Source organism: Hevea brasiliensis, chromosome 13 (assembly GCF_030052815.1).
Source record: "Hevea brasiliensis isolate MT/VB/25A 57/8 chromosome 13, ASM3005281v1, whole genome shotgun sequence".
In the NCBI taxonomy this organism is placed as follows: domain Eukaryota; kingdom Viridiplantae; phylum Streptophyta; class Magnoliopsida; order Malpighiales; family Euphorbiaceae; genus Hevea; species Hevea brasiliensis.
This window is the reverse complement of record NC_079505.1, coordinates 35842231-35863923: the sequence shown is the minus strand read 5'-3', so window position 1 is coordinate 35863923 and position 21693 is coordinate 35842231. Positions and strand designations below refer to the sequence as shown.

Below are 21693 nucleotides of genomic sequence, written 5' to 3'. Positions count from 1 at the left end.
CACATGTGCATCTAGCACACTTTCTTGAGATCAGTGATATGTTGAAGATAAATGGAGTTTCTGATGATGCAATTCGACTCAGATTATTTCCTTTTTCTCTGAAGGACCGAGCTAGAGAGTGGTTACATTCTTTGCCACCGGGTTCTATCACAACATGGGATGAACTTTCTCAAGCATTTTTAGCTCAATATTTTCCACTAAGCAAGACAGCTAAGCTGAGAAATGAGCTGACTTCTTTCAAACCTAGAGATGATGAGAGCTTGTATGAAGCATGGGAGAGGTACAAGGATTTGCAAAGGAGATGTCCACATTATGGGATTCCTAAGTGGATGCTTGTTCAACACTTTTACAATGGAGTTTCACCAGCTATTAGAAGTACAATTGATGCATCTTCTGGAGGTGATCTTATGGAGAAATCTGAAGATGAAGCTTTTTCTGCTCTTGATAAAATTGCTTATAACAACTACCAATGGAGTTATGAGAGGAATGAAATCAAGAAACCAGCTGCTATGTTTGAGCTTGATGCAATGAATATGATAAATGCTAAGTTTGATGCTTTGACAAGGAAGATGGACAAGCTAAGCATGAAAGTAGATTCTTCAGCCGTAGGTTCTAGTAATTCAGTAGAAGTTAGGGCTGCAAATGTCAATTGTGCAGCAGATTTTTCTGCACTTAATCAAGATTTTTCAAGTGAGCAAGTGGATTATGTGGGGAACTACAATCAAAGACCAGGTGGTAACTCATTTTCTGCAACTTATGATCCAGCATGGAGAAACCAGCCAAATTTCTCTTGGGGAGGTAGACAAGGGCAAAATCAGAATTTTCAGCAACCTTCTGGATATCAACAAAATCAGAATTTTCAGCAGAATAGAGGTCCTCCTCCTGGAATTTCTAAACCTCAAAATGCACCTGCTCCACCTCTACCACAACAAGCACAACCAGACAAGACAGCTAGATTAGAAGCTATGATTGAAACTCTACTTGTGAGCCATCAAAGTCAACAAGAAATAATTTCTCAATTAGCATCTAAAGTGGATCAAATGGCAACACACAATAAGATGTTAGAGAATCAAATAGCTCAGCAATCTAGTTCTTCAAGTAACAAAGCATTTGGGAAGCTCCCTAGCCAGCCAGAGAATTCAAGGGAGCATTGCAAGGCTATTACATTGAGGAGTGGAAAAATATTGGAGAATGGAGATAAAAAGATTGAAGAGAAAATTGAAGAAGAGAAAAACAGAGAAGGAGATGAACAAACTGAAGCTGGAGTTAGATTTGAAGCTGAAAAAGAAAATTCAGTGGAAGAAAAAGGAAGTAAGGAGAGGGAAAGCAAAGAAGAAGAACCAAAATATGTTGCACCTAAAGCCTATATGCCACCTTTACCATTGCCACAAAGGTTCCAGAAAGCAAAATTCAATAAACAATTTGGGAAGTTCTTGGAGGTATTGAAGTCTTTGCATGTGACTATTCCTTTCACTGATGCCTTAGCACAAATGCCTTCTTATGCTAAATTTTTGAAGGAGATTTTATCTAACAAGAAGAAATTGGAGGAATTTGAGACTGTAGCTCTCACGGAAGAAAGCAGTTCTATTTTGCAAAATAAGCTTCCACCCAAACTGAAAGATCCTGGGAGTTTTTCCATACCATGTCACATTGGGGATATCAGTATAGATAAGGCTTTATGTGATCTTGGAGCCAGTGTTAGTCTGATGCCATTGTCTATCTATGAGAAAGTGAAGGTTGGAGAAATGAAGCCTACTACCATATCACTACAGTTAGCAGATAGGTCTATTAAATTTCCAATTGGGCTAATTGAGAATGTTCCTCTGAAAGTTGGAAAATTTTTCATACCAGTGGATTTTGTGGTATTGGAGATGGAGGAGGATGTACACATTCCTATTATTCTAGGTAGACCTTTCCTTGCTACTGCTGGAGCTGTGATTGATGTAAAAAATGGGAGGCTTACATTAGAAGTTGGGGAAGAGAAAGTTGAATTTAATTTGTTTCAAGCAATGAAAAAGAAAGATGATTCAAATTCATGCTTGAGAATTGATGTGATAGATGAAGAGGTCAGAGAAGTGCTTAAAAGGCAACATCCTAAAGATCCCTTAGAAGCTTATTTGGTTCATAACATCAAAAAAGGGGATGAGATTGAAGAAGCTGCAGAATATGCTACAATTTTGGAAGGAAATCCACCTTTGCCTATGGCTGATATTGAAAAGATTGGGGACTTGAAGCAAGATACAACTTCATCATCAAAGCTTGAAAAAGGTGAGGCACCTAAGGTAGAGTTGAAACCTCTTCCAACAAATCTCAGGTATGCATTTCTAGGTCAAAATTCTACATATCCTGTGATTGTTAGTGCTAAATTAACTGATTGTGAGGTTGAAAAATTATTAAGAGTTCTTAGAAAGCATAGAAGGATAATTGGTTATACCATTGATGATATTAAAGGAATACATCCTTCTGTGTGCATGCATAGAATTTTGTTGGAAAATAATAATAAAGCCTCTCGAGAGTCACAGAGGAGATTGAATCCAAATATGAAAGAGGTTGTGAAAAAGGAGATCTTAAAATTGCTTGATGCAGGTATCATTTACCCTGATTCTGACAGCAATTGGGTAAGTCCAATTCATGTTGTACCTAAGAAAGGGGGCATCACAGTAGTGAAAAATGAAAATGATGAACTAATACCTACAAGGACTGTAACTGGATGGAGAATGTGTATAGACTATAGGAAAATGAATAATGCAACTAGAAAGGACCATTTTCCATTACCATTTATAGATCAAATGCTTGAGAGACTAGCTCATCATTCTTATTTTTGCTATTTGGATGGCTATTCAGGGTTCTTTCAGATCCCTATTCACCCAGATGATCAGGATAAAACTACATTCACATGTCCTTATGGTACCTTTACATATCGAAGGATGCCATTTGGACTATGTAATGCCCCTGCTACATTTCAAAGATGTATGATGTCCATATTTTCTGACATGATTGAGGGTATTATGGAAGTTTTCATAGATGATTTTTCTGTGTATGGTAAATCTTTTGATGAATGCTTATCTAACTTGTCTAAGGTTTTACAGAGATGTGAAGAGTTCAATTTAGTTTTGAATTGGGAAAAGTGCCATTTTATGGTACAAGAAGGAATTGTTTTAGGACATCTTGTGTCAAACAGGGGTATTGAGGTGGATAAAGCAAAGGTAGAAATTATTGAGAAAATGCCACCCCCAACATCTGTGAAAGGAGTGAGGAGTTTCTTGGGGCATGCTGGATTTTACAGGAGATTCATCAAGGATTTCTCTAAGATTTCTAAGCCTCTTACCAATTTATTGAGTAATGATGTGGAAATCCATTTTGATACTAATTGTATGAATGCTTTTTGCAGGATAAAGGAAGCTTTGATATCTGCTCCTATTATGCAGCCACCCGATTGGTCGTTACCTTTTGAGTTAATGTGCGATGCTAGTGATTATGCCATTGGGGCTGTTTTGGGACAAAGGAGAGATAAGAAGGTGTATGCAATATACTATGCAAGTAGGACCTCAGACGATGCTCAAATAAATTACTTAGTAATCATGAATGCAAAAACCCCTTGGTATGCAGATTTTGTGAACTATCTAGTGTGTGGAATCCTTCCACCTGACCTAACATGGCAGCAAAAGAAGAAATTTCTTTTTGATGTGAAGGATTATGATTGGGAAGAGCCATTTTTGTTCAAGAGATGTGGAGATGGGTTGATTAGAAGATGTTTAGCTGATGAGGAGATAGGGAATATTATTAAAGATTGCCATTCTTCACTTTATGGGGGTCATATGAGCATGACAAAGACTGCAGAAAAAGTTCTTCAAGCAGGGTTCTTTTGGCCACACATGTTTAAAGATGTGAGGAAGTTTGTAAACGCATGTGATAGGTGTCAAAGGATGGGTAATATCTCGAAGAGAGATGAAATGCCCCTCCAACATATATTGGAAGTGGAACTATTTGATGTGTGGGGCATTGATTTCATGGGACCTTTTCCATCATCCTTTGGACACAAATACATTTTAGTTGGAGTAGATTATGTGAGCAAATGGGTTAAAGCTATACCTTCTCCAATTAATGATGTTAGAGTTGTGATTAAATTCCTTAAAAAGTTCATTTTCACAAGATTTGGAACTCCACATGCCACTATAAGTGATGGAGGTTCTCATTTTTGCAACCATCAATTTGAAAGATTATTACAAAAATATGGAGTGAAGCACAAGGTTGCAACACCCTACCATCCACAAACTAGTGGTCAAGTGGAGATCTTAAATAGAGAGTTGAAAAGAATTCCTCAGAAAACAGTGAATAGTTCAAGGAAAGATTGGTCACTAAAGTTAGATGATGCTCTTTGGGCCTATAGAACAGCTTTTAAAACTCCTATTGGCACTACCCCATTTAGATTGGTTTATGGGAAAGCTTATCATTTACCTTTGGAGTTAGAGCATAGAGCATATTGGGCCATAAGGACACTGAATTTTGACTTAAAAACTGCAGGAGAAAAAAGAATGCTGCAACTAAATGAACTTAAGGAACTTAGATTGGATGCTTATGAAAATGCCAAGCTTTACAAGGAAAGAACTAAGAAATGGCATGATAAGCATATTAGGAGGAAAGAATTTCAAGAAGGGGATGTTGTTCTTCTATACAACTCTAGGTTAAGGTTATTTCCCGGAAAATTAAAGTCAAGATGGTATATCCCTACACTGTTATAGGGGTATATCCCTATGGAGCTGTTGAGATAGGAAATGAAACCTCAGGGACTTTCAAAGTTAATGGGCAGAGATTAAAGCATTATATTGTTGGAGAACCCACACAAAAGGTTGTAGAGGTTTCATGGCTTGGTTCTCCAATCAGGGATACTTAGGTGATTTGGAGTGGAAGGTCAAGCTTAAGACCTTAAACAAGCGCTTCTTGGGAGGCAACCCAAGTGTATCCTTTTATAGTTTGTTAATTTTCCATTTCATTTCATTTTCAGTTTTTACCCTCATTAAACTCAAAAGTGACATTTGTTTATCTTTTGTAGGTCATTCATGAAGATTGGGCAAATTAACACTTGTAGCAAAAAGAAAGAATTGAAAGAGAGCAAGTATAAGCAAAATTCTGCACTCTATCCAGTACCTGTGAATAGTAACACCTTTAAACTTGTGCTAAATTGCTGATATTGCAATCTATTTGATAGCACATGTTTGATTTTGTGTCTTGTGTAAATTCTGTGAAATGCAACTTGAATGAGGATCAATTTTGATATTTAGGACTGATGTGAGCTTTATTGAGGTGCAAAAATAGTGTTTGTTAAGTTTTACCTTTTAGTGTATATATAATTTTGTAGTCTGATAGGAATTTACATGTTTTTGTTTGAATTGCGGTTAGTTTTTACGGTCTGCAGATTTTTGCTACTGTTCATGCTACTGTTCATGCTGCTTAAAAGGTCAATTTCTATGTCTTTTCTGCAATTTTTGAATGTTTGGAACTTGTCTCAAATGCTGCCGAAAATGTACTTTTGGTATAAGTTCAGAAAGGAGATCATTTCATTAAGTGTGCAAAAGGGTAGTCACAATTGGTGCCTCAATTGAAAAATGCTTGATGAGCTAAATGAAAATATAAAGTGTTTGATGAGTTCTAAGAGATGATGAGCTTAAATCCCTAAATTTTATGGTGTTTGTGTGTATTTGGTAATTGCTGAGGGTTATGATAGCATTCCATAGCTTTTGGACTGTTTTTGGTAAGCAAAACTACAATTTTTCCTAAAACCTGCCGAAACTTGCTGATGGTGTTACTTGTCAAGCAGAGTCTTAAGCAAATTCTGCTGAACCTTATGCTTAACCCCAAGCATGACCCATATTACCACATGTCTGCCCCACATTTTAAAAAACCCAAAAATTTTCGCCATTTTTACAAAAGCCTCGCTCAAACTCCCGATAAACCTCGCCGACTCCCTTCCCACTCCATTTTTTCCGGCAAATTCTTACGGGAAGCTGAAAGGTTTTTTTCTTTTCAATAAATAGTGAGAATTAAAATGTGGTCTACCCACAAACCTAAACCCAGAAAATCTCGACACTCTGTCGAATCGGAAATGGGTACTCCATCCTCCCTACCCATAAACCCTAATCCCAGTCCCAGTCCGCCGTTCCCTCAATCGCCACCACCGCAAACGCTGCCGTTACCTCAGTCGCCACCACCTCAATCGCCACCACTACCCCCAGACCGAACACCAACCCTCATTCCGCCGACTCCCCTCTCACCACAAACTGAACCGCAAAATGAAATACCAATTCTCGACACTCATTCCCCAGAACCAATGCCTGAGCCTGTGCCTACTCAAACGAAAACCAAAGGCAAAACTCAAAAGGCTGCAGGTAGACCCAAGAAAACCCCTGTCGGAAAACGGAAACGAGTACCCTTTGTTCCTTTTGACCTAAATTCTCCACCTCAACCTTCCTCTGAACCAGTCAGCAAAAGAACTAGGTCTTCCTCGCAAATTCCAGCACCAGCCGTCCAAACACCAGTGTCTCAATCACCCTTGAACTCTCCAGCAGCACCTGCGTCATTTGCTAGTGACATAGAGGAGGTAATATCTCCATTACCTTGGGCTTTTAAGGATATGGATATGAAAAATGCCTATGAGAAATTAGTTTCTAAACCTATTTTGGCAAACAAATATATGGATGAGTAGATTTTAAAAGAATTAGGCATTTATGATTTTGTATTTGCCTATTTGGATGCTATCAGCTGGACTAATTTTGCTAAGATTAGGGAACCAGTGTACAAGGATTTGACCCTGGAATTTTTGAGTTCCTTAAGGCTGAATTTCAAACCAACAGTGCTTGAGCATAAAGATGTAATATATTTTCGATGTGCTGGAATTGATAGGGAGTTAGACATGGATGCCATGAATGCAATTTTTGGTTTTCAGGATTTGGGGTATAAAAATATTGAGTGGCAGCAAACTGTTTATGACCCTGTTCAATTCTGGAAAGATATTGCACCTTTTGGGGGTTATTATCGACAGAGGACTGCAAAAGCCTCTAGGATAGTCGATCATGTGTTGAAATACCTCCATAGGTTCATTTCTTACACTATTTTAGGAAGGGGACACAGTAACAGTATTGTGGGAGCTGGAGACTTATTTTTCTTGTGGTGCATGAAGGAGAGAAAACATGTAAGCACAGCCCATTTCATAGCTACTCATTGGCACCAAATTGTCACGAAGCATACTAAAGGTAGTATAGTTTTTGGGGGGTATATAACTGCTATAGCAAACTCATTTAGCTTTGATGCTAGTCTATATAAGTTGCTGCCAGTTTCTGGTGAATCATATATAGACAGCACAATGTTGCTGCACATGGATGTTTGTGAGAAAGTAGGCCATACCTATAATCTGTTACAGCAGCATCCTGAAGCCACTGGTATAGCAGACCCCACTACCTTTGCACCAGCAGAACCCCAACCAACCACTACCCCACAGTTTTCAGCAGACATTTTGTCCCTCTTAAGATCCTTGGAATCCAGGATAGCAAGTTTCACTGTCCAACCATCTGTTCCCTCACCTGACACCACAGAAATTCTTGCTACCTTGAAGAGCTTAGAAGTCAAAATTGATACCATGGGTTAGCAGCAAGTTAACCAAAAGAAGAAGCTCGAAAAGAAACTTAAAAAGAGATTTTTATCTCTTAAAAAGAAACAGAAGCAGCATCAACTTCAAATGTTGGAACTTTATAACAAACTGGCCCAATCTTACAACAATTTATATCATTGGGGCTAAGACATGTTTCAAGAAATGAAAGACCTCACAGAAAATTTGGAAATTGCTTCTGAAGCTTCGGATCACAATGAACCTACCGTAACTCAAGGCGGACCACGTGCAAAGAAGAAAGCCTTGACCACAGAACTTGATTAGTAGCAACAGTTTTAATTTCTGTTTTAGGTTTATTTTGTAATCTGTTTATTTTAATTTTCAAACTTTAGTAATAGTTGTAATACTTTGGTAATTAGTTTTTGTGATTATACTTGCACTTCTTTCCTTTAGTTTACTTTATCTTATTTTATTTTCTGCTATGGACATAGTTACTATGTGAATGCTTTTTGGTTTAATTTTAGATTTAACTATTAGATTTTATTTCTTTACACTTTTTCATTTTCTTGCACATTATTTTTGCACTTTATCTTTTTCTTCAATCCTAATTTTGTTAACATTGATGAGTTGCACAATTTTCTTTGAGCGGCATATGTTTCACATCATTTGGAGGTAACAGCTTACCCTTTTACTATTTATGCTTACAGTATCCAATGCTTATGCTTTCGCTTTACCCTATGCAACAGGTTAAGCAACATCTTCAGCAGTGTAAATTCATACATTTGGGATACTTTTTCACATTTTTCTCTCTAAGCCTTCATTGTTAATATCATTTTGAGCTAATTTTGGAATTCTTGAGCTTATATTGATTTGATCCCCAATTGTATAAATTTCATTAATAAAGTAATTCACACCATTTTGCCCATCTTTGCATTCATTTTAAACATTGAGGACAATGTTTCATTTGTGTTTGGGGGTGAGGGTAAAATTTTTGCAAAATTTTTCAAATTTTCATTCATTCATTTATTGCATTTCATTCATCCATATATAGATAATTCATACACTTATATATAAACCTCACACATGTCTATACCCATATACATACATTTGCATATAGTTTTCATATAGATTACACTTAGTTTTAATTCAATTTATGCATTCATTTTAGGATCATGCATATCATAAAAATAATTTTTTTTACCTTGTCCTTAGAGGATTGAGAATTACTTTAAGAGCAATTAAGCTTACTTTTAGAAGGGTTTGATGGATTGAAAGTTCTAGATAGGTGCAAAGTTATTAGATTCTTTCTTTAGTTTTTATCTTCTTAGCCAAGGGCCACCCACTCAATTGCATTGATTTTGAGTGCCTAGAGAAAACTCTAAGGTAAAAAGTAGCTAATTGATGTCTCACCAATCCTAGAACAATCTTCCTAAACCTTTCAAGGTGAAATCATAGCATGCACTTGAAAAAGAAATGATCTAGGCATTCTTTGAATTTTAAATCCATATTTTAGCCTTAGCCAACCTCACTTCAAAATTTCCCTTTGGAACCAATTTGAGCCTATATTTATCCCTATTATTCCTTTGGAACTCACATTACTACCTAGCCATAAACCCAAACACTTACCTACCCTCCATGAGAATAATCCTTTGAGTGATAGATACACATAAAAAAAATAGATAAAATATATATATATATATATATATATATATATATATATATATATATATATATATATATATGACAATTAGTTGGGAGAAGTGACTAAAATAAAAAAAGCTAGCAAATTCAATTATGATATGTAAAGTAATTCACCACTCAAGTACACAAAGAAATGAGTTTGGGGGTGAATTGAAAGGGACAATTGTAATTCAAATTCAATATTATTTATGTAGTCCCTCTAAAAGCTTCAAAATTATATGCTAGCATTGGTGAATAGTTGTAAAGTTCCTTCTTCCAAATGATTAAAAAAAATAATAATAATAATTTGTGTGTCTTGATCTTTTAATAATTTGATTATTCTCATATTTTGTTACCCTTATCCCTTTCTTGTTAGCCACATTATCACCCCTTAGCCCCACTACAACCCTTGAAAGTCCTTTTGATATTTTGATGGTGTTTTACTACATTAGTGGAGATTGGAATAGGAGAATTGCCTATGGGATTGGGATATCATTAATCCATTCATTTACTTCCATTATTATTTGAGACACTTTAGTTTATGGATTACCCTATAGTCTATTTAGGCACGATTATTCCTTGTGATTGATTGGTTTGGGCTTGATGATATGGATAGTTGACCCAAGGCTAAGCGGTGATAACTTTGGTAAGGATTGAATTCTTTGCATCTTGAAAGTGGGTATATGGTTTGTTGGTGGCTGAAAGTAAGTTTGACAGTTTGGATAAGTAATTTTCATAAATCTAAGATAAGGTACCCCAAATTGCATTAATTGTTATAATTCGCTTGAGGACAAGCAAAGGTTTGAGTTTGGGGGAATTTGTTACACTCATTTCATATAGACATTTTAGGGTAGTTTTGCATCCATTTTGTCCTCATATTTTACTGTATTTTATGTTTTTAGCTTTATTTTATCTTATTTTTTAACTTTAGTTACTTTATATTTGATTTTTGTAATTTTGTTATTTTTGATAGGATTTTGTGGCAAATCGAAGATCAATGAGTGCAATAGGAAGTAATTTGAAGAGATTTGGAGTTCTTTAAGCATGGAGGAAAGTTAAAGAAATCAAGCATTGAAAGAGCAAACCAGCTGAAATTTGCTTGAAGCTTTGCTTAAGATCATGCTTAGGGTAAAGCGGCAGTGCTTAAGGAGCAGCACAAGTCAAGCAGGAGCCGAAAAGTCCATTTTACTCTAAATCTGTCGAGATTTGCTGAAGGTTTGCTTAACCTTAAGCAGGCAGTGCGACCAGAAGCTGAAATTTGCTAAGAAGCTGCTTAGGGTTAAGCCGAACCCTAAGCAGACTGTCCAGAACGTGAAAGATGCTGCTAACTTGGATAATTTTACACCTCATTTTCTATCCACTCCTTGGCTCTTATTTACTTTTAGGGCAACTTTTTGGGACGATATAAATTCATCATTTCCTTATTTTCGCCACAAGAGGAAAGAGAGAAAAGAAAAAAAAAAAGGAAAGAAAATTTAATAGAGAGAGAGAGGAGACGACATTTTCTCTTGGGGAGGAGCTGCTGCACCAGTTTTGGAGCTCCAGAAACTAGAGATTTTGGTTCTTCTATCTGGGTTTTTCTATTTTAGTCCTTTTATCATGTTTTTCTTTACTTTTCCATCAATCTTTCTTGCAAATACCATCATGAGTGAGTAATCTCTTTAGATTTCAGAGTTGGGAAACATGTTTTAGATTAATTTGTGGATTTGGACTGGGTATTTCCTCATTTTACATAAATATGAGTTTTGATTCCTTCCTTGTGTGCTTGATTTACTTGCCTAATGTTAGTACCCATTGGGTATTGTATTAATCTTTGATTGAAGGACCGAAAGGTGAAAGTCATTGATAGATAATCAAGGATTGGAACTTAAAATAACCTAGATTTAGAAATAAACTAGGATTTTAAGAGGAATTAATTATTGGTTACAAAACTTAATGGGTTTTAAAGTAATCAAATAACATACGAAAGTAGGTTTGGTTATTTTAGAACACACTTTGGTTTGCTTGAAAAAGATATCAAGGGAATTTAGAATCAATTTCCTTCAAACTCTAATTTTCCCTAAAATTGAAATGCCCAAGACAAATCCCAATTAATTTATGCATAAACCCCAACTCTGGAATCACTTTTACTATAATTAGACTTTCATTTAAATTACCCATTGTTAATTTAGTTTAATTGCGAACTAGAATTAGAATTTATTTGTTTGCTCCTTACCCATTTCAATTAGATTAATTAATTTACCTTGCTCATTTACATTTACCATTTATTCATTAGTCATCAGCCCAAATAATCGCTTCATTCATAGTTTGGTAATCAAATAGCAAATCCTCGTGGGAACGATACTTGATTCATCACTTTATTACTTGAGACGACCTGTATACTTGCGGATTAGTCACATCAAGTTTTTGGCGCCGTTGCCGGGGATTTGATTTTTGTTTGATATTGAACAATTGTTTGTTTTTCAGGTGCTTTATTTTATGAGAAGGACAAAAAGTGAAGAAATCAATCTATTCTTTGACCCAGAAATAGAAAAGACAGCAAAAGCTTTAAGAGCAGAATCTAAGAGGAGAAAAGCTGAAATTAAAGCTCAACAACAACAAGAAAGAGCACAAGAGCAAGAGGAATTACAAGAAGAAATGGCCAACAACAACAATAACAACCACTCTGTGAAGGATCATGCCTATCCTAACATTGGGGATTTCATGCCAAGTATCACAAGACCAAGGGAAAAAGCTAATAATTTTGAACTGAAGCCTGCACTTTGTCAGATGGTACAGCAATCACAATTTGAAGGAAATCCAAGTGAAAGTCCACATGTGCATCTAGCACACTTTCTTGAGATCAGTGATATGTTGAAGATAAATGGAGTTTCTGATGATGCAATTTGACTCAGATTATTTCCTTTTTCTCTGAAGGACCGAGCTAGAGAGTGGTTACATTCTTTGCCACCGGGTTCTATCACAACATGGGATGAACTTTCTCAAGCATTTTTAGCTCAATATTTTCCACTAAGCAAGACAGCTAAGCTGAGAAATGAGCTGACTTCTTTCAAACCTAGAGATGATGAGAGCTTGTATGAAGCATGGGAGAGGTACAAGGATTTGCAAAGGAGATGTCCACATCATGGGATTCCTAAGTGGATTCTTGTTCAACACTTTTCCAATGGAGTTTCACCAGCTATTAGAAGTACAATTGATGCATCTTCTGGAGGTGATCTTATGGAGAAATCTGAAGATGAAGCTTTTTATGCTCTTGATAAAATTGCTTACAACAACTACCAATGGAGTTGTTGAAAGAATGGAAGCGTGAAAAACACAAGATTATACCATTGAATTCAAAAATTTTCACCTAGGGTCACATGCACCATGCAAGATTTATTTTTATCTATTTGATTTCAATGATAAACAACATATTAAAACTCTTTTAATATGTTTTTGGATCTGTATTTGCCATTTAAGATTTTAAAATTAATCAGATTAATTTTAGAACACTAGATTAAATCAAGAACGATTACACTAACCTCTTGATGTGCTGCAGCGTGTCTGCGCCTTTGAGATTCGTCTTCAGGACACCAGATGTTGTCCCTCTAGCTTGTCCACACCAAGAACACCTATGGCAGCCCTTGAATAGCTTCTAAAGCCTTTTCTAATAATTAGAAATTCAAGTTCTGCCTTTTAAGAGATTAAAGATGTAAACAGGACACTAGAAACAATTTCTAGTGTTCTTAATTCAAGAGATTGATGGCTAATCTCTTTGAATTGATGAGAGATGAAGAGAAATAGCTGGAGAGGCTCAAAGTGGCGTGACAATTGAGAGGAGAGGCTGCTGGTTATGTTTTCTTTTCATAACCACACTTAAATAGCTAGGTTAACACATTAAACCCTAGCCACATGTCACCTTTTGATTAGCTCTAGGTTTAAGTGACCCAATCACATTGTGCCAAGTGTCAAACCTATATTTAATCTTGATTTTAATCATCTTACATGATTAAAAAAAACATTTGGCAAGCTTATGTGTTATGCCATGTGTCACCATCTCATGGTGCCACGTGTCACCATGTGAAATGACCAAAATGCCCCTGTGTCTTAATTTTGAGTTCTTAACCCAAAATAATTATTTTCTTCTTCTAATTAATTTATATCAAATATAAATTAATTAATTAATCTCTATTAATTAATTTCTCATTAATTAAATTCATATTTAAACACTTTAAATATAAATTTAATTTATACTACACATCCAATAATCTAGATTTGGTTTCAAGTCATGCTAGGGACTTTGCAATTTAATTGCAAACCAAATCTATTTAATTAATCAATTAAACTCTTTAATTAATTAATTAAATCATATTTAAATAGGTGATAACTTGTGTATGTGTGTGACTTACTAGGCTCATCACTAATTGGCAATGAGACATGATATCAACTCTTAATATCATCAGAACTCTTTCTTACCATAAATGATTTCTCTAAATCATTTTATGAACCTCATAGACCATGGTTAACACCTAGCATAGCATGCCATGGTCACCCAATTAGTAATAAGATTTACCTTAAATGAACCTATAATCATATGTTACCATGCACTAGAATCTCTCATTACAAAATCCCAACTCAAGCCGAGTCATGGTTTATGTCAAACTCCATTTGCTATGAATATTATGTTCTCTTTTAATTCCAGTTCTTGATTAAAAGATTTTTCTCATCGAAACTCTTTTACGAATAAATCTATCTGTCTGGCCAGAACTTGAAACATCAAGAACAATTAAATGAACATAGGAGTTTATCTCTATTTACTTAGAGGAACAGATTTCATCTTGATCAACACCTACCTCCATATATAACTAGTAGGAGCCAACACATGCCCATATACCCATACATAGTACAAGTATGAAAGCGAGATCAAACTCAAACTACCTATATACAAGATAAGCGTGCTATCTCGGTCTAAAGATTATATGCATGATATGATTTATGACAAAACATTGACAAGAGTAAACTCCATGTGCTTGTCATAAGTGTCACCGGTTGACCTACTTATCATTTATAAGTGCCTATCATGTTTGTTATATGGCATGAGACTCACCATTCCATCTTATTTATATCTCATATAAATAACTTGGGAACAAACATGAATACAATCTTTCTGGATAAGTCATGTCCTTATTATGAAGTATCCTCGATTGTGAACCTATTTATGATACTTTGTGCTAGAAATATTGTCACTCATATTCTTAACAACTTAAGAATAATATTTCTAACAAAATATCAATGGACCTTTTCTATTACACATAAATATATTATGTAAACGGAAAAGTGGAAATGCCTTTTATTAATAAAAATATGTACAAGATACATACTAAATGATATGCTCTAGGGCATACTACTAACAATCTCCCACTAGCACTAGAGCCATTCATTACAATATCTTAGACCTATCTTCTCAAGATGTCGATCTAACTGAGTCTGTGACATAGGCTTAGTGAATGGATCAGCTGGATTTTCAGCTGATGCTATTTTCTGCATGGCTATATCGCCTTGCCCAACTATTTCTCTGATAATGTGGTAGCGCCTTTCTATGTGTTTGGATTTTGGGTGAGACCTTAGTTCCTTAGCCTGTATGACTACTCCATTGTTGTCACAGTGTAATGGAACTGCTGACTCAATGGAAGGAACTACTGTAAGTTCTGTCACGAACTTCTTTATCCAAACAGCTTCCTTTGCGACATCGATGCAACAATATACTCGACCTCGATGAGTGGAATCTGCGATGCGTGCTCTGTTTGGAACTCTTCCAACTGACTGCACCTCCATTACAAATGAACACATATCCAGAGGTAGACTTTCTATCATCGATATCTGATTGGAAATCAGAATCAGTATAACCATCCAATTGCAAGTCTCCACCTCCATAAATCAAGAATAAATCCTTAGTTCTTCTCAAGTACTTAAGAATATTCTTGACAGCTATCCAGTGTTCTAAACCTGGATTGGATTGATACCTGCTAGTCAAACTAACAGCATATGCGATATCCGGCCTAGTACACAACATTGCATACATTAAACTTCCAATAGCCGAAGCATATGGAATCCTGGCCATCTTATCTTTTTCTTCAGGTATCTTTGGAGACAACTCTTTAGAAAGGTGGATACCATGTCTCACTGGTAACAATCCTCTCTTGGAATCAAGCATGTTAAACCACTTTAACACCTTTTCCAAGTATAGACTTTGGGATAAACCAATTATTCTTTTCGCTCTATCTCTATAGATGCGAATCCCAAGAATATAGGTTGCCTCCCCTAAGTCTTTCATGGAGAATGTATTTGACAACCATACCTTTATAGTTGTCAACATACCTGTGTCATTACCCATCAACAGTATGTCATCCACATATAAGACAAGGAAAGTGATAGCACTGTCACTAACCTTCTTATATACACATGGCTCATCCTCATTTTTATAATACCAAAAGATTTAATGGATTCATCAAAACGGATGTTCCAACTCCTCGAAGCTTGTTTCAACCCATAAATGGATCGCTTTAGCTTGCATACCTTGGAACCATCTTGGGATTCAAATCCCTTAGGTTGTTCCATGAAAATATTTTCTTCAATGTATCCATTGAGAAAAGGCTTTTGACATCCATCCGCCAAATCTCATAATCATAGTATGCACTATTGCTAATAAAATCATAATTGATTTAAGCATGGCAACAAAGTCTCCTCATAGTCTATTCCTTGCCTTTGGCAAAACCCTTTCGCTACTAGCCTTGCCTTATAGGTCTCTACCTTTCCATCAGAACCAATTTTCTTCTTAAAAACCCATTTGTTCCCTATAGGTACAATACCTTCAGGTGGGTCAACAAGATCCCAAACTTGATTCTTATACATGGAATCAATCTCGGATTTCATAGCATCAATCCATTTTGAAGAGTCTATATCTGATATAGCTTCTTCATAGGTAAGTGGATCATCTCCATGATCTACTTCTTCATGAGTAGACAACTCTTGTTCTTTTTCATGAAGAAAACCATATCTCACTGGTGGGTGAGATACCCTGGTTGTTCTACGAGGAACAGCTGTAGATGTTTCATCAATGGGTATAGGTTGACTAGATGGATCTATATCCATCGATGCATTGGTTGGTCAGAATTCTCCAATTCTAACTCTATTTGCCTTCCTTTGCCTCCTTCTTGAACAAACTGTTGTTCAAGAAATGTGGCATCTCTACTTATCACAACCTTTTGTGAAGTAGGCAAATAAAAATAATATCCAAAACTATCTTTTGGATATCCAACAAATCGACCTCTTTCTGATCTGGTCTCCAATTTATCAGTGTTCAGCTTTTTGATATAAGCTGGACAATCCCAAATCTTAACATGCTTAAGACTTGATTTTCTTCCATGCCATATCTCATAAGGTGTGGAAGAAACTAATTTTGATGGAATCCTATTCAGAATATACAAAGCTGATTCTAATGCAAATCCCCCAAAAAGAGATTGGCATATCAGTATAGCTCATCATACTACGTACCATATCCAATAGGGTACGATTTCTCCTTTCAGATACACCATTCAGCTGTGGCGTTCTTGGAGGAGTCAGCTGAGAAACAATGCCATGCTCTCTCAAGTATTCATCAAATTCAGTACTCAAATATTCACCTCCACGATCTGATCGAAGAGCTTTACTATTTTTTCCTGTTTGATTTTCTACTTCAGATTTAAATTCTTTGAACTTTTCAAAGGATTCATGTTTGTATTTCATCAAATACAAATACCCAAACCTTGATTTATCATCAGTAAAGGTAATAAAGTAATGAAAATCCCCTCTAGCCATTTCTTTAAATGGACCACATACATCACTATGTATTAGCTCCAAAATATTTTCAGCTCTTAGCCCTTGTCCAACAAAGGGTGATTTAGTCATTTTGCCCTGAAGGCAAGATTCACAAGTTGGAGTAGGCTCAGAGCCCAATGAGGATAGAATCCCCATTTTCTCCGGTTTGCAATCCTATCTTACGCAACATGACATAACCTTAAGTGCCAAATATATTTTGAACTGAGTTGGTTTTCACCATGGCATTGCATTCATTTAGATTGCTATACTGCGCCGATGGAAACACTTTCTTCACGGCAATGGAAACACTTTCTGTTGGCGGTGGAAACGCTTTCCTTTGCCTTTGTCGACTTTGGTCTTCCTTTTACATTTAGCTATTTTCTTGGAAGGACCAGAATCGAGGTTTCTTTTTCTTATTGCCCTTCTTCTTGTTGGACTTTCCAGTGAAGAAGATGCAACAAAGCTACCTCTTTTCCTTTATTGCACGGCATATTCTTTTGGGCAATAACCAGCATGTTGAGTAATTCACTAAGGTGCATTCTGTTTAGTCATATGGAAATTTGTCACAAAATTCCCAAAAGACTCGGGGAAGGATCGAAGGATTAAATCCGTTTGTAGTTGGAAACCCATGTTGAAGTCAAGATGTTCCAAGCTGCTCAATCAGCCGAATCATCTTGTGGACATGATCCCCAACATTCATCCCTCGGACATCCTCATACGGAATAGCTGTCTAGATATCTCATACCTAGCATTCCTGCTGTGCTCACCATACAACTCTTGTAGGTGAAGGAGGATCTCACTCGCACTCTGCATGTTCTCATGTTGCTTCTGTAACTCATTACTCATAGAAGCAAGCATGTAACACTTAGCTCTTATATCATGCTCCTTCCACTTGTCCAAAGTTTCATGTTCCTCTTAAGTGGCCTCTGGAGGTAAGGGACCAGGAACATTTGAATCTAGAACATATCCTATATGTTCAAGGTTCAAGATAAGTTTCAAATTTCTTAGCCAATCGCATGATTAGGTCTTGTCAACCTATTGCGATCAAGTATGCTTGCAAGGATATTGGATGGTGGTGGTTGTTACGTGCTCATTATTATCGAGAAAATTAATTGCAGAAATAACCAGATTAATTAGTAAATGTATCATGTAATTAACCAAATATGATTATGGTCTTTTAATCAAATTGGTCCTCCCACTAACTTGGCGAATCCTACACTTCCAAAGTAGAAAACGGAAATCCTAGTTGGATGGATTTCTAGTGGGTGATTGAATTCTTATAATTCTATTGATCATCCTCAGGTACATCCATTATTGGAATTACAATAAACTATAAGTGATCAACTCCTTGCCCATCACATCTCATGTGAGGTTCAATCCTTTTGCTAGCCCCTAATGCTCAAAATCTCAGGTACATCCATTATTGACTTATCTTGCATTAGTTAAGTTGATCCCATTGAGCCAGTAATTATGCAAATAATTTTAATGTCCTCAGGTACATCCAATATTGGCCACCAAACCATTTACATATTTACAACATCTCATGCTTAACAATTATTCTTAAGAAAATCTCTTAAATTAATTGCATCTCATGCAACTATTTAAAATTTCTTAAAATAATTGCCCCAATGGAGGGCTTATGTTATAATTACTTTAATTATAGCATTTCCAACTTAATCATTTGTTTGGAAGATTTTATAGCCATCCTAATTACTATTAAGGTCTCACTTTGCACATTATCCATTTAGCATGCATATATCATATAATTGCATATATTCCCATACATCTCATGCATTCATGGATAAGCAGTAAATATGGTATGATCATGGACTTTCTAAGGGATTCAATTCTGAGCCACCAAGAATTGAATCAGGGCATTCCTAGGTGCATTTCATTCATTCATTTTACAAGAGTTGCTGAAGGAGTACATAATCAACACTTGATATTGAATTCCTCCCACTGGTCCCACCAATGCTCTTGACCTCCTTGAACTTCTTGCAATCCAATATTACATAGTAATCCTTGGCATACCAAGGCGAATTTACAAGAACTTAAATAAATGAAATTACAACCCAAAAAATATTACAAACTTAATAATACATGCCCAAATAAATTAAAATAAATTAATTAATTTACAATCCCAAAGAAACATAAAAGAAATAAATCCAATCACATTGGTATTTTATAGTCCATGATCATCCATCATGCATATCACTATTTAACAATTAAATAAAACATATATTCTTAAATTAAATTGAATATCTCATATTCAACTTAAAAATCCAGATTTGAATATGATTCAAATAAATTTAAAAATTCAGATTTGAATCTCATTCAAACAAATTTAAAAATTCAGATTTGAATCACATTCAAACAACTTCAAAAATTCAGATTTGAATCACATTCAAACATTTTTTTAAAAAATCAGATTTGAATCACATTCAAATATTTTTAAAAAATTCAGATCTGAATTTTATTGAATCAATATTAAAAAATCAGATTTAAATATGATTCAAACAACTTTAAAAATTCAGATTTGAATCACATTCAAACAACTTTTAAAATTCAGATTTGAATCACATTCAAACATTTTTTAAAATTCTGATTTGAATCATAATTTAATTGTGTGATTAAAACAACTAATTAAACACTTTAATTAGTCAAAGAATAGGCCTTAGATCATACAACAATTGCAGAATTAAAAGCCAAACCTTGAATCACCCATGGAACCATTGTTGCCGCCACTAATGGTGGCTTCTCCATGTGTGACGCCACATCTCATGATCCAACCAGCAATGAATCTCTTGATCTCATGATCAAACACACAATTAAATTATATAATCAACAATCTAAATGGCAAATATAGTGGCTCTGATACCAATTGAAAGAACGGAAGCGTGAAAAACACAAGATTATACCATTGAATTCAAAAATTTTCACCTAGGGTCACATGCACCATGCAAGATTTATTTTTATCTATTTGATTTCAATGATAAACAACATATTAAAACTCTTTTAATATGTTTTTGGATCTGTATTTGCCATTTAAGATTTTAAAATTAATCAGATTAATTTTAGAACACTAGATTAAATCAAGAACGATTACACTAACCTCTTGATGTGCTGCAGCGTGTCTGCGCCTTTGAGATTCATCTTCAGGACACCAGATGTTGTCCCTCTAGCTTGTCCACACCAAGAACACCTATGGCAGCCCTTGAATAGCTTCTAAAGCCTTTTCTAATAATTAGAAATTCAAGTTCTGCCTTTTAAGAGATTAAAGATGTAAACAGGACACTAGAAACAATTTCTAGTGTTCTTAATTCAAGAGATTGATGGCTAATCTCTTTGAATTGATGAGAGATGAAGAGAAATAGCTGGAGAGGCTCAAAGTGGCATGACAATTGAGAGGAGAGGCTGCTGGTTATGTTTTCTTTTCATAACCACACTTAAATAGCTAGGTTAACACATTAAACCCTAGCCACATGTCACCTTTTGATTAGCTCTAGGTTTAAGTGACCCAATCACATTGTGCCAAGTGTCAAACCTATATTTAATCTTGATTTTAATCATCTTACATGATTAAAAAAAAAACATTTGGCAAGCTTATGTGTTATGCCATGTGTCACCATCTCATGGTGCCACGTGTCACACTGTGAAATGACCAAAATGCCCCTGTGTCTTAATTTTGAGTTCTTAACCCAAAATAATTATTTTCTTCTTCTAATTAATTTATATCAAATATAAATTAATTAATTAATCTCTATTAATTAATTTCTCATTAATTAAATTCATATTTAAACACTTTAAATATAAATTTAATTTATACTACACATCCAATAATCTAGATTTGGTTTCAAGTCATGCTAGGGACTTTGCAATTTAATTGCAAACCAAATCTATTTAATTAATCAATTAAACTCTTTAATTAATTAATTAAATCATATTTAAATAGGTGATAACTTGTGTATGTGTGTGACTTACTAGGCTCATCACTAATTGGCAATGAGACATGATATCAACTCTTAATATCATCAGAACTCTTTCTTACCATAAATGATTTCTCTAAATCATTTTATGAACCTCATAGACCATGGTTAACACCTAGCATAGCATGCCATGGCCACCCAATTAGTAATAAGATTTACCTTAAATGAACCTATAATCATATGTTACCATGCACTAGAATCTCTCTCTTACAAAATCCCAACTCAAGCTGGAGTCATGGTTTATGTCAAACTCCATTTGCTATGAATATTATGTTCTCTTTTAATTCCAGTTCTTGATTAAAAGATTTTTCTCATCAGAAACTCTTTTCTGAATAAATCTATCTGTCCGGCCAGAACTTGAAACATCAAGAACAATTAAATGAACATAGGATTTTATCTCTATTTACTTAGAGGAACAGATTCCATCTTGATCAACACCTACCTCCATATATAACTAGCAGGAGCCAACACATGCCCATATACCCATACATAGTACAAGTATGAAAGCAGTATCAAACTCAAACTACCTATATACAAGATAACTGTGCTATCTCAGTCTAAAGATTATATGCACGATATGATTTATGA

At 35.3% G+C, this 21693-nt stretch overlaps 1 protein-coding gene and 2 non-coding genes across 3 annotated transcripts; 1 reads left to right on the top strand and 2 right to left on the bottom strand.

Annotated features, from left to right (window-relative positions):
* Window positions 1–212: 212 nt before the first annotated feature.
* LOC131172433 (small nucleolar RNA R71) lies at window positions 213–319 on the bottom strand. Its single transcript, XR_009142910.1, has one exon. It is a non-coding gene; the product is annotated as a small nucleolar RNA R71 (small nucleolar RNA).
* A 5784-nt stretch (window positions 320–6103) lies between these two features.
* Window positions 6104–7642, top strand: LOC131172126 (extensin-like). Its single transcript, XM_058133079.1, has 2 exons — window positions 6104–6598; window positions 7418–7642. The coding sequence occupies exons 1-2, from the start codon at window positions 6104–6106 to the stop codon at window positions 7640–7642; spliced, it is 720 nt and encodes a 239-aa protein (XP_057989062.1).
* Window positions 7643–12307: 4665 nt separating this feature from the next.
* On the bottom strand, window positions 12308–12414 carry LOC131172352 (small nucleolar RNA R71). The gene has a single exon (XR_009142833.1). It is a non-coding gene; the product is annotated as a small nucleolar RNA R71 (small nucleolar RNA).
* Between the last annotated feature and the right edge of the window lie 9279 nt (window positions 12415–21693).

Bases quoted from the DNA above. Each gene is read 5' to 3' on its own strand.
- LOC131172126 (XM_058133079.1), top strand. From the start codon at position 6,104: ATGGGTACTCCATCCTCCCTACCCATAAACCCTAATCCCAGTCCCAGT. The intron at 6,599-7,417 runs GTAATATCTCCA...AATCTGTTACAG, and splicing joins TTGCTAGTGACATAGAGGAG to CAGCATCCTGAAGCCACTGG.